The sequence below is a fragment of the Panthera tigris genome, chromosome A2 (genome assembly GCF_018350195.1).
Source record: "Panthera tigris isolate Pti1 chromosome A2, P.tigris_Pti1_mat1.1, whole genome shotgun sequence".
Taxonomy (NCBI): domain Eukaryota; kingdom Metazoa; phylum Chordata; class Mammalia; order Carnivora; family Felidae; genus Panthera; species Panthera tigris.
This window is the reverse complement of record NC_056661.1, coordinates 2,979,297-2,993,294: the sequence shown is the minus strand read 5'-3', so window position 1 is coordinate 2,993,294 and position 13,998 is coordinate 2,979,297. Positions and strand designations below refer to the sequence as shown.

Below are 13,998 nucleotides of genomic sequence, written 5' to 3'. Positions count from 1 at the left end.
GACTAGAGCGGCCGCGAGCGGCCAGGCGGGAGCTGGGCTTTGCGTTCGCGTATCTTGTGCTCAAGGAAGGGCAGGAAGAGGGACGCAGGATTTCAGCACCGCAACTCTCAGCTTCAGGACCCGGGTCAGAGGACAGCGGGTGGGGCAGCCCGGGGGCCGGAAGTCGGCCTTCCGACTTCCTAAGTGTGACCGACGTCAGTTGCAGCCAATGTGCTGCGTGACGACGAGCCTGGCGGCCAGTGGCGAGGCGGCATCCGGGTTCGGGGGCCCGAACGCCAGCGGGCGGGGCCTGGGAGGCAGCGGGTGGGGCGGGACGTCACGAGCGGCGGGCGCGCTGACCAATGGGCGGCGGGCCCCGCCTCCCGAGGGCGGGCCCCGGCGGGCGCGGTGACGTCACGCAGGTCGGCGCGTCCCGGCGGCCGCGGTGGCTGGGCTGGAGAGGGCGGCGGTGGCCAGCGCGGCAGAGGGCCGGCCCGGGGCGCGGAGCCGCGGAGGGTGCGGAGCGGGCGCGGCCCGTGGCCGGCGGGCTGGGGAGGCCGAGGCGGCGCTTCGGGGGCCATTGGGGGGACGTCTGGAGACCCCTGGGATAAGCGGGCCGGGGAAAGGACTGGGTCCGGGCTCGCGAGGGGCGTGGCGGCCTGGGGGACGCCGGAGCGGGGTCGTTGGGGCTGGGAGAGACCTTGGAGGGGCCTGCCCTAGAGCGTGTGCGAAGGTTGGGGGAGAGGACAACGGAGGAGACTCTCAGATGTGGCCGGGGAGACGGGCTGGGGAGCCCCTGGTACCTGGAGGGATGCCTGGGAGGAGCGGGGAAGAGTCAGTCTCCTTGGGGCGGTGGACGTCAGCGGGAGGCAAGGACGGGCAGGGACCTTGCAGGGGCTTGGAAGCCATTGTTCAGTTCCTGAGGAATTCAGGATTGGGGGGAAGCACACGGCCTCGCAAGGTCTTAGGAGATCTGGGGCGGTCAGGGGGCTTGTGGGGGGAATGGGTGAGGCCGAGGAGGGGATAACGTGGCTGATGGGCAGGGAGGTGGGTGTCGGGACTGGAGCACCTTAGCAAATTGGGTAGGAGTGAGGGAGCCCCTGGCTTTGGGGGTGTGACGAGTGTGGGGGAACTTGCAGGAACGTAGGGGTGAGCTTTGGCTGAGCAGGTTGGGAGAAACCTAGGAAGGAGAGGCAGACAAAGGCTGGGGCAGTGTGTGGGGAGCCAGAGGTCTGGGTCTGGCGGAGTTACGGGGCCAAGGTGGCACGGTGCGGATGCCACCCTTTTGGGGGGTGGGGTGTATAAGTGCGCGAACACAGGAAAGTACCCCGCCCGCCACATGCACGTGCCTTCTGTGAGGAGCGTGGAACTTATCTTGGGGAGTGGGGGGAGGGCAGGTTGTTCTTCCCTAGGAGAAATGGCTGGCATCTCACGTCTTCCCTATTGCCCTGTCTCCTCCAGGGTCACAGCTAAGGGACTCCCTGAGATCGTGTCTCCGGCCTTTCACTGGAGGGGAAGGCACCGGAAGGCCGACCGGCCACCATGTCAACATTCAGGCAGGAAGATGTGGAGGACTACTATGAGATGGGGGAGGAACTGGGCAGGTGAGCTCTGCGCGGGCCTCGGGGGCGGGAGGGAGGCGTTGCGGGGTTTTCTGGATGGCGTCTCCCCTCCTGTCCTCTTTCCTACCCTCCAAGACGGGATGAGTCAGTGCCGTGTGCTGGTGGAAGGAATTTAGGCTCTGGGGTCAGGCGGCCCCGTCCGCCAATTCTTTCTCTGACATTCTCTGTGCCTTTCCCTTGGGGAAAAATATCATCAAGCACATGAAGCCCCTAACAGAGTGCCTGCCGTGTGGCGTGAGAGAGAGCGGTAGGTGGTAAAGGTCTGTCCCTCTGTTTAATCCTTTCTTGAGGGAGGGGACCGATTCCCTTGCACGTTTCCAGGAGAGGCCCCCTGTCTGGGCCCACATCCCTGCCAGTTGGTTAGCATTCTTGTGGGAAAGAGAGGAGGTTTCCCGTTCCAGCCAGGCAGCTGATTTCCTGTCCCCCGGGAGCACCCCTGCCTTGGACTAGCCAGACATCATCCTTTTTTTTTTTCTTGCCGGAGCCTCAGACCTTATTTGGTGAGTTCGCTGCTGACCAGCCCTATGATGTCACCAAAAGGGAATGTAAATAACTGAGCCGTGCATCAGGCCTTGGCTGAAAAAGTATTTCAGGCCCGTTTGGGATTCTGAAATCCCTCCTTTAGGAATTTCCATAACAGAGTGGTAGAGAACAGAGCCCCCCCCCCCACTCCCCCAAACCTCATTCTTGTTGAAAATGTGTTAGGACCTCCTCCCGAGGGTGGCTCGGCAGAAGTCCGAAGGAAATACGAAGGAAATATACACGTCCTGTGTATATTCCCCTTAATCCACTAGTTGCTCTGTTGGGAATTGATTCAGTGGGAATGTGTACGCGTGCGGACCCCGTGGCCTGAGAACAGGGAGAGTCGCTGTAGGGATTTATATGGACAAAGGACGGGGAGCCTCTTCAGTGGCTGCCACGGAACCACCGCCCCCGTAGATGGAATATTATGCAGCCATTAACAAAGAGCCAGGCAGGGGCGTCAGGGCGGCTCTGTCGGTTAAGCCTCCGACTTCGGCTCAGGTCATGATCTCACGGTCCGTGGGTTCGAGCCCCGGGTCGGGCTCTGTGCGGACAGCTCGGAGCCTGGAGCCTGCTTCGGATTCTGTGTCTCCCTCTCTCTCTGCCCCTCCCCCATTCATTCTCTCTCTCTTTCTCTCAAATATAAGTAAACATCAAAAAAACAAAAAACAAAAAAAAACCCTGTTCCAGGGATGCCTCAGAGGCTCAGTTGGTTAAGCATCCCACTTGGGCTCAGGTCATGATCTCATGGTTCGTGTGTCGGGCTCTGTGCTGACAGCTCAAAGCCTGGAGCCTGCTTCGGATTCTGTGTCTCCCTCTGTCTCTGCCCCTCCCCAGCTTGTACTCTGTCTCTCTCTCTCAAAAATAAATAAAAACATTAAAAAAAAATTAGAACAACAAAAAAGAAAAAAGAGCCAGGCAACCTGTATAATGTTCGCCACGTAGGAAGTATATTGAAATTTGGTAGTGGCTGTGTCAATTTTAATAATTTTAATACATTTTATTTAAGCCGATAGATCGAAGTATGACCTTTTTGCTTGTGCGGTAAAAATTACGAAGGAAAAATTCTACCGCTGTTTTTCTATGAAGCCTTTGAAATCTGGTGTGTTTCTAGAAGCTGACAACACATCTCAGTTTTTCGTTTTTTTAAAAATATTTATTTACTTTGGGGGAGGGAGGGAGGGAGGGGCAGAGAGAAGGAGAGACAGGATCCCAAGCAGGCGCCACGCTGTTAGCACAGAACTGGGGCAGGACACGGGGCTCGATGTCACAAACCGGGAGATTGTGACCTGAGCCAAAATCAAGAGTCGGAACTTCAACCGACTGAGCCACCCCTGGTCCTCCACATCTCTGTTTGGACCGGCTTGGCGGGCCACCGTGTGGCCGATGGCTGTCATCTGGGACAGCGCCGCTGTATGTAACGATCCGGAAGGTGCTTGGAGATAACATGAAATGAGGAATTAAAGGCACCGGATGCCGCACAGGCTGTGGTGCAGTTTGTATAAATTACAGATGTCGCTCACAAGGGGGGCGTGGTCGTCATCCCCACTGTAGGAGGAAGCGGGGGCTGAGAGGAGGGAAGCAGCTTGCCCAAGGCCATGCGGACCGCGAGTGGCCAGGTGGGCTTCGGGTCTGGAGACCAGGCCCTGCAAAGGCCAGGCGGGCTGGAACCAGAGGCGGGCATTTATTTGGCTTCCACCTGCCCACCCTGGGACGGGCCCATTAGGTGTCCCAGCGACTTGTGGCCCTGCATGTTGGAAAGAGTGTGTGTCCTTGTGCCCCAGACAGCATCCTGTCCCCTGCTCGGTTGGCACCCCTGAAGGCGGGGCCCGCAGCCCAGCTGTGTCTCCCCCGGTGTCACCGCTAACCGTCTTGGCAAATTAGCTGCTGGGCCTCGCCGTGCTGACGAGGATCATGAGTAAAGCAGGGCCACGTTTTCTTGTCCCAGGGGCCATGGGGACAAATGACCTGGAAGCAAGTTTGTATGTGTGTGTGTCTTTGGGAGGGGTCGGGGGATTCTTTCTTCCTAGCTGGAGTTCACGTTGATGGTCTCGAGAAATGACTTAGTCTGTGGGTCGACAGGTATGGACTTCGCTCTGGCTTCTGCCTCGTAGAGTGGCGTTTGTGCCCGTATGGGCTCGCGCGGCCCGGTAGTGTGACTGGGGGCAGCAGGCAGTCGTGCTTTCCCAGTGCTGGAGGCGGGGAGTCTGAAGATCAAGGCGTCGGCAGGGCTGGTTCCTCCTGAGCTGTCTCTCCTGGGCGTGCAGACAACCACCTTCTCCCTGTGGCTTCGTAGGGCTGTGCGTCTGTCTGTGCATCTGTGTCCTACTCCCCTCTTACAGGGACACCGGTCAGATTGGATTCAGGTCCACTCCTGTGAGCTCATTTTTTTTTTTTTTTTTTTTTTTTGTTTTAAATGTTTATTTCTGAGAGAGAGAGAAAGAGAGACACAGAGCGCAAGTGGGGGAGGGGCAGAGAGAGAGGGAGACCCAGAATCCGAAGCAGGCTCCAGGCTCCGAGCTGTCAGCACAGAGCCCGACGCGGGGCTCGAACCCACGGACTGCGAGATCACGACCTGAGCCGAAGTTGGATGCTCAGTCGACTGAGCCCCCCAGGCGCCCCCACTGTGAGCTCATTTTAATTTAACCACCTCTTTAGAAAGGCCCTATCTCTGGATAGTCCCATTCTGACGTGCTGGGGGTTAGGGCTGACACATGGGCTTTTGGGGGACACGGTTCACCCTTTAGTAGTGTCTTTCTTCCTGTTCCCATGAGCTCTGCCTGACTCGTCTCCATTTGTTGGCTCCGCTTAGATACAGCAGGGAAGGGCGCCTGGATGGCACAGCCAGTTAAGCATCCAACTCGGTTTTGGCTCATGATCTCACGGTTCGTGGGTTCGAGCCCTGCATCATGCTCTGTGTTGCCACATGGGGCCTGCTTGGGATTGTCTGTCTGTCTGCCTGTCCCTCCTCCCCACCCCTTCCCCGCTCACACACACTCTTTCTCTCTTAAAATGAACTTAAAAAAAAAAAAAGCAAAGCAGGGAAAAAACAGTCCTTGTATTTGAAAATGAGGCCACAGGTCCAGCACTTAGCACAACGCTACGTGGTGCATGTTGGGCATCTGATGTCATTACCATGGGGGAGTTGTGGTGGGACGGGAGGTGGGCCTGGAGGAATTAGCTGGGCGGGTGCAGGCAGAGGAGAGGGGCAGGCGTTTCGGGTGGGGGGAGTGTTAGTGGAGACATGGGGGGGGGGGCAGGAGCATAATGTCCCAAGGGACTGCTGTGGCAGATCAGGGGGCACGGGGCGAGGCCTGATCAGGAACGCTTTGCCTTTCTCGGCTGACCCGTGCACTTGGCTCTCAGATCAGTGCTTGAGTCTCCCGTCAGCACTGTAACAACTCACCGTGATTCAGTGGCCTAGAAGGGCTGGAAGTCAGGAGTCTAAAACGGGCCTGGTACCCCCCGGGGCCCCAGGGAGACCCCTCTCCGGCCTTTTCTGGCTTCCAGCGATGCCACAGCCTTGGCTCTCGGCCGCTCCTCTGTCCTCAGTGGTCAGCAGCGTGGGGCCCACCCGTCTCTCTGCCTTCTTCCTGTGAGGACCTCTTGAGGACGCTGGGCCCCCCCCCGGGCACCGAGGGTCACCCCCAGGGTCTCAGGGGCCTTGGCTTGCTCCCTCCTGCAAGGTCCCTTTTGTCGTGAGAGTGCTGTATTTACAGGTTCTGGGGATTTGGACGTGGGTGTCTTTGGAGGGACTGTCGTTCAGCCCGCCGTGTCAGTATTAATTTTGCGCCTCCCACTGACCCACCTTGAACTTCACCCATCTTCCAAGTGTGTGTGCGTAGAGCACATCTGTGACGCCACCGTGGGTAGGTCCGCTTACCGGACAGCCCCGGTTGGGTCCCTCGGTCTTTTTGAGGTCCGTGTTGGCTTGGCAAAGGCGCCCCAACCTCTGTCTGTTCCCAGGGTCGTTCTGGCCGGCCTGCCCTCCCGCTGCCGTCGCCAGCTTCAGAGGGCCTGGCCGCCCCCGTCTCTGCCCTTCCTTCCTCTGCACTCTCTCCCTCATCTCCCCGAGATCTCATGTAGCCTGTTTTCTCTCGAGCCCTGGAGGTGCCGTGAAGTTTTCTGTCTGGAACGTGTACTTTCTGTCTTGGAATTGGTCCCCGCTGACGTGGACTCAGCAAACTGTGGCCTTCGGGCCAAATCCGGCCCAGCCTAGTGTGGTCCTGCCTGCCTGGGAGCCTGGAATGGTTCTTCATTTTTTTTTGAAAGGTTGTAAAAACACACAAGAATTATGACAGAAACCACATGGCCCGTAAGGCTAAAAATACTTGCTGTCTGGCCTTTTTCAGTCAGCTCTTGAGTTAAAGTAAGTTCATGTAACTAAGTTCCTGGATAGCAGAATAATTTGGACGTTGGACAGCTCCCCAGAGTGCCCCGAATAGGCTTTCTGTCTCTCTTTTCGTAGCGGCTGTCTTGAGATGTAATTCACATACTGTGCAGTTCACCCCTTTCAAGTGTGCAAGTGAGTGATCGTCGGTGTATTCACAGGGTTTTGCAGCCATCTCTCCAAGTAATTCCAGAACATTCCATCACCCTAAAAAGAAGCCCCGTCCCCATCAGCAGTCACTCCCGCCCCCGGCCCCCACGAGCCCCCTCCCCGTCCGTGGAGGAGCCTGTTCTGGGCGTTTCACACACGTGGACTCACACCCCCGCGTGGCCTCTCGTATCCGGTTCCCTCCCTGAGCATCGCGTGTTCGGGGTCCGTCCGCGGGGCGGCAGGGGCGGGCGTCTCGCTCCTGCTGGTGGCGGAGGGACTTGTGCCTGTGTGGTGGACACGTTGTGTGTCCATTCATCTGCCGATGGACACAGGTTGTATCCCCCTTTAGGCTCTCGTGAATCCTGCTGACGTAGGGTTTGTGTTCACGCTTCTCTGTGGATTCGTGTTGTCCTTCCTCCTGGGGGGACACCTGGGGCGGGATTGCCGAGGCGCCTGGAACCGGTGCTTAACCTCTCGGGGAACCGCCAGCCTGTTTCTGTGGGCGCGGGCTCCAGTCCCTTGTCCTCTCTTTGTCAGCTTGAAAATGGGTGCGTGCCTTTTACTTGGCCGGTTGTGTAAGAAGCTCCTTCAAAGTCAATGGCTTATTTCTTGTCTCTTAGATTTTTAAACACGATGAAATAGGCTGGAAAGTCGAGTTTGTATAGAATTGTGTCACTTAAAAGTAAAGACCCCCTCTTGGCTGCCCCAGCCCTCTGCCCCCCTGAGGCACAGGTGGCGTATAGGGTGGTGAGTGATGGGCGCGAGCCCCTGGCCTCCTGCCCACGCGGAAGTACCTGTACGCATCCAAGCGGCACGGGCCCGCCGAGCGGGTCCTCAGCGTGTCTCCTGTCACCCGCTTTCTCCTGGCCCCACGGTGGGCTCCAGCTCCCTTCCGTAAACCCCGAGCTGTGTCCTTTTCCTTCTGTGGCACACAGATGCCACGCAGCCACCGGATTGCACCTGCCGTGTGGACTCCCGGAGGGGCGGGGCTGGGAGGTGCAGTCCCAGAAGGTTCTGGAAAGCTGCAACCTTCCCGCTCCCCCGCCCCCCGGCCCTCGCGGGGTCCCGCTCACTCCGCTGTCCCCGCAGCGGCCAGTTTGCCATTGTGCGGAAATGCCGGCAGAAGGGCACCGGGAAGGAGTACGCGGCCAAGTTCATCAAGAAGCGTCGCCTGTCGTCCAGCCGGCGGGGGGTCAGCCGGGAGGAGATCGAGCGGGAGGTGAACATCCTGCGGGAGATCCGGCACCCCAACATCATCACGCTGCACGACATCTTCGAGAACAAGACGGACGTGGTGCTCATCCTGGAGCTGGTCTCGGGCGGGGAGCTCTTCGACTTCCTGGCGGAGAAGGAGTCGCTGACGGAGGACGAGGCCACCCAGTTCCTCAAGCAGATCCTGGACGGCGTCCACTACCTGCACTCGAAGCGCATCGCCCACTTCGACCTCAAGGTGAGCCGAGCGGGGGCCCGGCCGGGGCGGGTGACCTGGGGCGTGGGGGCGGCGAGGGGCTCCGGCTCGGAGCGCGCCCGCGGGCTGCCGCTGCCGGGGGTGGGGGGGACGCAGGCCGCCTCGGCCTGGGCCCGGTGGGGGTGCGGGGCCGGCTGGGCAGCGGCGTCCTCCTTCGCCCGCAGCCAGAGAACATCATGCTGCTGGACAAGAACGTGCCCAACCCACGCATCAAGCTCATCGACTTCGGCATCGCCCACAAGATCGAGGCGGGGAACGAGTTCAAGAACATCTTCGGCACCCCCGAGTTCGTGGGTACGGCTCCGTGCGGCGCCTCGGGCCTGGGTCCCGCCCTCGGGTGTCCTCTCCCGAGCCCTGGTGTCCGGCCTCCTGCCCCTCCCCTCCCCTCCCCCCCGCCAGGCGGTCCCTGCAGGCGGGCTGTGCCACCCGCTCCCCGTGGCCGCGTCCCCGGGGCTGCCTCAGGTGCACCCGGCGTCCGACCCCACGCCGTCTGTCTCCCGGTCCCCGCAGCTCCCGAGATCGTCAACTACGAGCCCCTGGGTCTGGAGGCAGACATGTGGTGAGTGGTGGGGGGCTGGGGTGGGGGTGGGGGGCTGGCCCACGCCCCTGGGACGAAGCACCCGCACCCCCCAGCCATCCGTGAGCACTGCCAGGCCACAGCCGCAGGCGGGGATGGGGCCCATCTGCTGGGTGTGGGCAAGACAGACCGTCGACTTAGAACGGGGCTCGGCAAACGATGGCCCGGCGGCCAGAGCGGGTCTGTGGGTCCCGAGTGGTCTTCTTGTGTTTAAGGCGTTGTTAAAAATGAAACAGGCAGCAGAGACTGGGAGCCTCAAAGCCCGAAACGTTGGTTGTCTCACTCTTCGTGGAGCTTGTCAACCCGCCTTCGAGCCCACATCTGCACCCCCCCCAGCCCCCCCAATTTGAGCCTTGGCAGGTGGTGTGGGCAGATGAGCTCATATCTCGCCCTGAGACGCCAGGGCGGGAGAGACAGAGGCCCTCGGTGGAGGCCTTGCAGACCCTGAAGGAGAGGGGGCCGTGGGCTTCTGGATCCCCAGCCGTTGAGAGATTCTGGGAATTGGGGTGCTGACCGCCGCCACTGAGCTGACTGTCCTTCTCGTGTGTTCTCTCCAGGAGCATTGGTGTCATCACCTACATCCTGTGAGTGCCTGCTTGGGGCCTCCTGCTTCTCCTGGGGCCCTGCTGGGGCAGGATGCTGGGTGGCTGGGTGGGTGAATGAATTTGTGCAGGAGGGAAAGGTGTGAGTTCAGAAGGCCCCACACCCCCTGGCGCAGGGCCGAGTGGGGACCGCGTGTGTCCCCCCTCCCTGCTGGCCAGCAGCCTGGCCCGGCCTCACTCCCTGGGTGCCGCGTTTGGATTGTTCCTCGCCTCCACCCCTGCGCCAGGCAGGCTCCCCCTGCGTTTTCCTCCCTCGTCAGGTGGCACAGCGATCCACCCTGACGGTGCCTTATGATGGGTCTTTTCATAGTTTTAGGTTCTTAAGTATTGAAGAAAGGCTAGACTTTCAAAACAGCTACAAAACCAGTGCGGTTTCTGTGCCCCTCACCCGTCTTCCCATGACGCTGGCATCTTTTTGTCGTCGTCGTTAAGTTTACTCGGAGGGAGGGAGAGAGAGCGCGAGCACCTGAGGGGCAGGGAGAGACAGGGAGAGAGGATCCCGAGTTCCACCGGTCGGTGCAGAGCCCCCACCCAAGGCTCCGTCTCACGACGGTGAGATCGTGACCTGAGCTGAAATCAAGAGTCAGACGCCTGACTGACCGAGCCCCCCGGGTGCCCCCAGATGAGTACTCCTCCCTGTCCGTCACAGTGCCGCGTGCCCAGAGCCCCAGGGGGCGGGGGTGTGGCCCCCCCCAGCGCGGCTCATCAGGAAGGCCCACGATGTCCTTGTGTGGTCTCTCGGGCCGTGCCCGGACCGTGTGTGGACGCACTCGGCCGGGATTCCCCTGCGGGTTGTCAGTGTGGCCTCTGATCGCTGAACATTTGGGGGACGTGTTTCGAGCTTCCTTAGAGACTTCTGCCCGCTCGTTTGAGTCCCCGTCGGAGGCTGGGCGCGAGGGTTCTGTGCCGTGTGGTGGGAGGCTAGGGGCCGGGGTGCGCGGGAGGCCCGGGGGGGTGGCGCAGGCCGCGGCGTGTCGGTGGGGCGAGTGCAGGGGCCGCTGAGCCCCGTGCCCGTCTTCCAGTCTGAGCGGCGCCTCCCCGTTCCTGGGCGAGACGAAGCAGGAGACCCTGACCAACATCTCGGCCGTGAACTACGACTTCGACGAGGAGTACTTCAGCAACACCAGTGAGCTGGCCAAGGACTTCATCCGCCGGCTGCTTGTCAAAGACCCCAAGTAGGAGCGCTGGCCGGGCAGAGGGCGCGGGCGGGGGGCGGGCAGGGGAGGCCGCTGGTCCCCGAGAGCACATCCTCGTGCTGTCCCCTCCTCGTCACTGGGAGTCGGGCACGGCCTGGCAGCGGGCCCGTGGACGGCTTAGCTCGGCCCGCGCCGTGTCTTTAAGAGCTGTGAGTGGATCCTTGTTGAGAATCCTGGTTGAGAGCTGTGACTCCTGTTGAAGGTAGGCTTCGTGTGGGGTTCTTCTCCGAGGGAGCCCTCCTTCCCAGAGAGGTGCTCCTCTTGGCCAGAGTCCTCCCTGGCCCGAGCCGCCCATTCTTGCCACCTGCCTGTCCCTCCTGTGGGCGCCTGAGTTGGCGAGACCCAGCGTCAGGTCCCGCCCCCCGTAACAAAACCGCTCGGAAAGCGTGACGACCCCAGAGCAACAGGCCTCTTGATGGGCTCCTTGCTGGCTGATCGGAGCGGATGCTCTGAGGGTGCAGGTAGTTCCCAGGTCATTTCAGGGACTTGCCCCCGGCTGGAGGGGCGTCCCCAGGGGGCCAGTGTCTGTGAGCCGTCTGAGGTGGGGGCAGGGAGCTGAGCTGCAGGGGGAGGGCCCAGAAAACCCCTTCCCTGTTCTGTTCTCCCCGCCAGCCTCGTGGGAGGACGGGGACGTGGCGGGCGTGTGACTAACCAGGGTGGGGGGGGGGTTGCTTTTCTAGGAGAAGAATGACCATCGCCCAGAGCCTGGAGCATTCCTGGATCAAGGTGAGATGGGCAGGGCTGCTCCCTCTCCAGGACGGCAGGTGTGACGAGGCCTGAGTGTCGGGCAGGGTCCCCAGGGGAGTGGACCCGGCTGGCAGAGGGCGGGGTGTGCATGGGGATGGTGTGGGAGCCCCTCCGTGTGATACCCGGTGGGGTCCCCAGCCCCTCTGCACGCGGCACGGCTCCCTGCACAGAAACTTCCAGAACGGGGTGGCCTCTCGGCGGGGAGCGGCAGTCTTCTGTAAAGGGCCAGGCGGTCCCTGTCTCCTTCGCCTGGGTCTCTGGCAGGGAAATGCCGGAACCAGGCCCGCCCCCCCCCCCCCCCCCCGCGAAGGGGCGGGGCCGTGTGCCGGTAAGACTTTATTTAGGCGTTTAGGCGCCGCCCGCCTCAGGCCCCGCCTCTCCCTCCGCAGGCGATCCGGCGGCGGAACGTGCGGCGGGAGGACGGCGGCCGGAAGCCGGAGCGGCGGCGCCTGAAGACGGCGCGCCTCAAGGAGTACACCATCAAATCGCACTCGAGCATGCCCCCCAACAACACGTACGTCAGCTTCGAGCGCTTCTCCAAGGTGCTGGAGGAGGTGGCCGCGGCGGAGGAGGGCCTGCGCGGCCTGGAGCACAGCCGGCGCCTGTTCCACGAGGACATCGAGGCGCTGACGGCCATCTACGAGGAGAAGGAGGCCTGGTACCGGGAGGAGAACGAGAGCATCGGCCAGGACCTGCGGCGGCTGCGGCAGGAGCTGCACAAGACCGAGGCCCTGCGGCGGCAGGCCCAGGAGGAGGCCAAGGGCGCCCTGCTGGGGGCCAGCGGGCTCAAGCGCCGCTTCAGCCGCCTGGAGAACCGCTACGAGGCCCTGGCCAAGCAGGTGGCCTCCGAGATGCGCTTCGTGCAGGACCTGGTGTGCGCCATGGGGCAGGAGAAGCTGCAGGCCGGGGGGTGCGGCCTCCGCTAGGGCCTGGCGGGCGGGCGGCCCCTCCACAGCCCCGCGACGAGGGCCCCGGTGGGAAGGGCGCGGGGCCGGGACGTGCTCGCGGGGCCGGGAACCAGCGGCCGCCCTCCTCCCGCTCAGCCCCTCTGTCCTGCGGCTTCCGGGTCAGCGTCCCCTGGGGAGCCCCGTGAGCCCCGCGAGCGCTCGGCACCGCGGGACAGAGCCGGCCAGGCGGCCCAGGGCCAGCCGCGTGCAAGGCCTGGGCCTGGAGCTCGGAACCCGGGGGCGGGTGGGGGGGGGGGGGGGTCTCACCTGCCTCTGCCGGACGCCGAGGTCCCGCCTCTTCTAGAGACGAGAGGCAGCTTCTGACCCGGCCCCCTCGGTCCCCAGCCCTCGCTGCGCCCCCCGGGCTGAGCTGGCACCAGGGCCCGAGCCGAGGAGATGGCCCAGCCCTTGAGGCGTCGGTTTGGGGCAGGTGGCGAGGGGGCGTGAGGCTGGACGCGGGACCCTGATGCAGAAGCTGTGTCTGTCCCTCTCTGAGGCCCAGGCGGCCCCAGGTGCCGGGTCAGGAGCCGTCGCTGCCCCTCCCTCCTCTCTGCCGCGCCTGTCACAAAGCGCATGTGATGACCCGCACAGCCCGGCCACGCCCCTGCCTCCCGTCCCAGTGCTGCCTTCCGAATTGTGGGGTAGTCGCCCCCAGAGTGCTCTGCGAAGGCCCAGTGTCCCCCGAGTGCCCGGCGAGCCCCTGAGGCTTCCTGCTGCCTGCGGCCGGCCGAACCCTCCCCGCTGGGCCAGAGAAGGTGGAGGAGGGGCTGCAGGGGCAGTGCCCGCACCCGCCACTAGGTGCCGCCCTCGAGCAGGGCCCTGCGTCCCAGGGAACGTGCCCCAAGGTCCCGGATTCACCAAAACGAGGCTCTCTGGCCGCGTGCTCTGCACTTGTGCCGCGGGTTGGGTTAAGCGAGTGACATCTGTGTGGCCCCTCCGTAGCCCGAAAGGACAGAGGCTCTCCGGACAGAGGCCAGCCTGGCCCGGGGGCGGGAAGAGCCAGGCCGTGTGCCTAGGCCCGTCCCCAGCGCCGGGGTGGGGCCCGCCGTGTGCCCGTCCGCGAGCTCTGTGTATCACACGTGCATGTGCCTAAAGGAAATAAAGCCCCGCTTCCCCGACACGTGGCTGTTTCCTGTGCTCAGGCCCCGACCGGGGCGGCCAGTCTTGTGGCCACCCAGTGCCATGGCCGTGCCTGGCTCTCGTGTCTCTTCCCCTCCACTGCTGCCCCCATGCTTTTTGGGAAGACGAGGGCAGACCTGGGGGGCCTCGGAGGCTGCCCTGATCTTGGGGTTTGGCAGGTCTCGCTTGCGATGGAAGCTTCCAGACAGCTGGAACGAAGTCAGAGGGGCCTTCTGTCCCTCTGTGCCGCCTCAGATGCTGCCGGGCCCCAGGGCCCCAGCGTGAGACGCCGGACAAGAGGCCACCCCGTCCGCTCGGAAGGGATGGGGGGGTCCTTGTTCCCCCTGCTGCTGCCTCTGGGTCTGGCACGGGCTTCCAAAAAGGGAATACTTTTTACTTTCTTCCGGGAGCTGGAGCTCTGGGGTCAGTGGTGCCCTATCCTTTTATTACCTCGTGCCCTACACCCAGGGGCACATCTCTCCTCACTCGTGTTCTGTTTTTACTTTAACTGAAAGGAAAACATTGAGATCCGACTTACCGTCTCTCCTTTTTAATCTCTTTTGGGTGAACAACCTCAAGTCTTAGCATTTCAGTAAATTTCAGCTCACTGACTGCTGAGCTCAGTCGGGTCTCCCCCGTTCGTCCCTGACTGTCCTTTACGGCCGGCTCGTCCAGCCCA

General features: G+C 62.4%; 1 protein-coding gene and 1 long non-coding RNA gene across 3 annotated transcripts; one reads left to right on the top strand and one right to left on the bottom strand.

Moving 5' to 3' along the window:
- The first annotated feature begins 391 nt into the window (after positions 1–391).
- Positions 392–12,452, top strand: DAPK3 (death associated protein kinase 3). The gene is made up of 9 exons (XM_042977770.1): positions 392–495; positions 1,441–1,583; positions 7,753–8,113; positions 8,296–8,425; positions 8,642–8,690; positions 9,266–9,292; positions 10,333–10,485; positions 11,187–11,232; positions 11,643–12,452. Exons 2-9 carry the CDS (start codon positions 1,522–1,524, stop codon positions 12,177–12,179), a joined length of 1,365 nt encoding a protein of 454 aa, XP_042833704.1. The 5' UTR covers positions 392–495; positions 1,441–1,521; the 3' UTR covers positions 12,180–12,452.
- LOC122236541 lies at positions 11,575–12,556 on the bottom strand. 2 transcript variants are annotated; one of them, XR_006214578.1, is made up of 2 exons: positions 12,468–12,556; positions 11,575–11,890 (listed from the first exon to the last, which is right to left on the bottom strand). It is a non-coding gene; the product is annotated as an uncharacterized LOC122236541 (long non-coding RNA). The 2 variants fall into 2 exon arrangements; XR_006214579.1 differs by having other exon boundaries at positions 11,575–11,908; positions 12,468–12,555.
- Between the last annotated feature and the right edge of the window lie 1,442 nt (positions 12,557–13,998).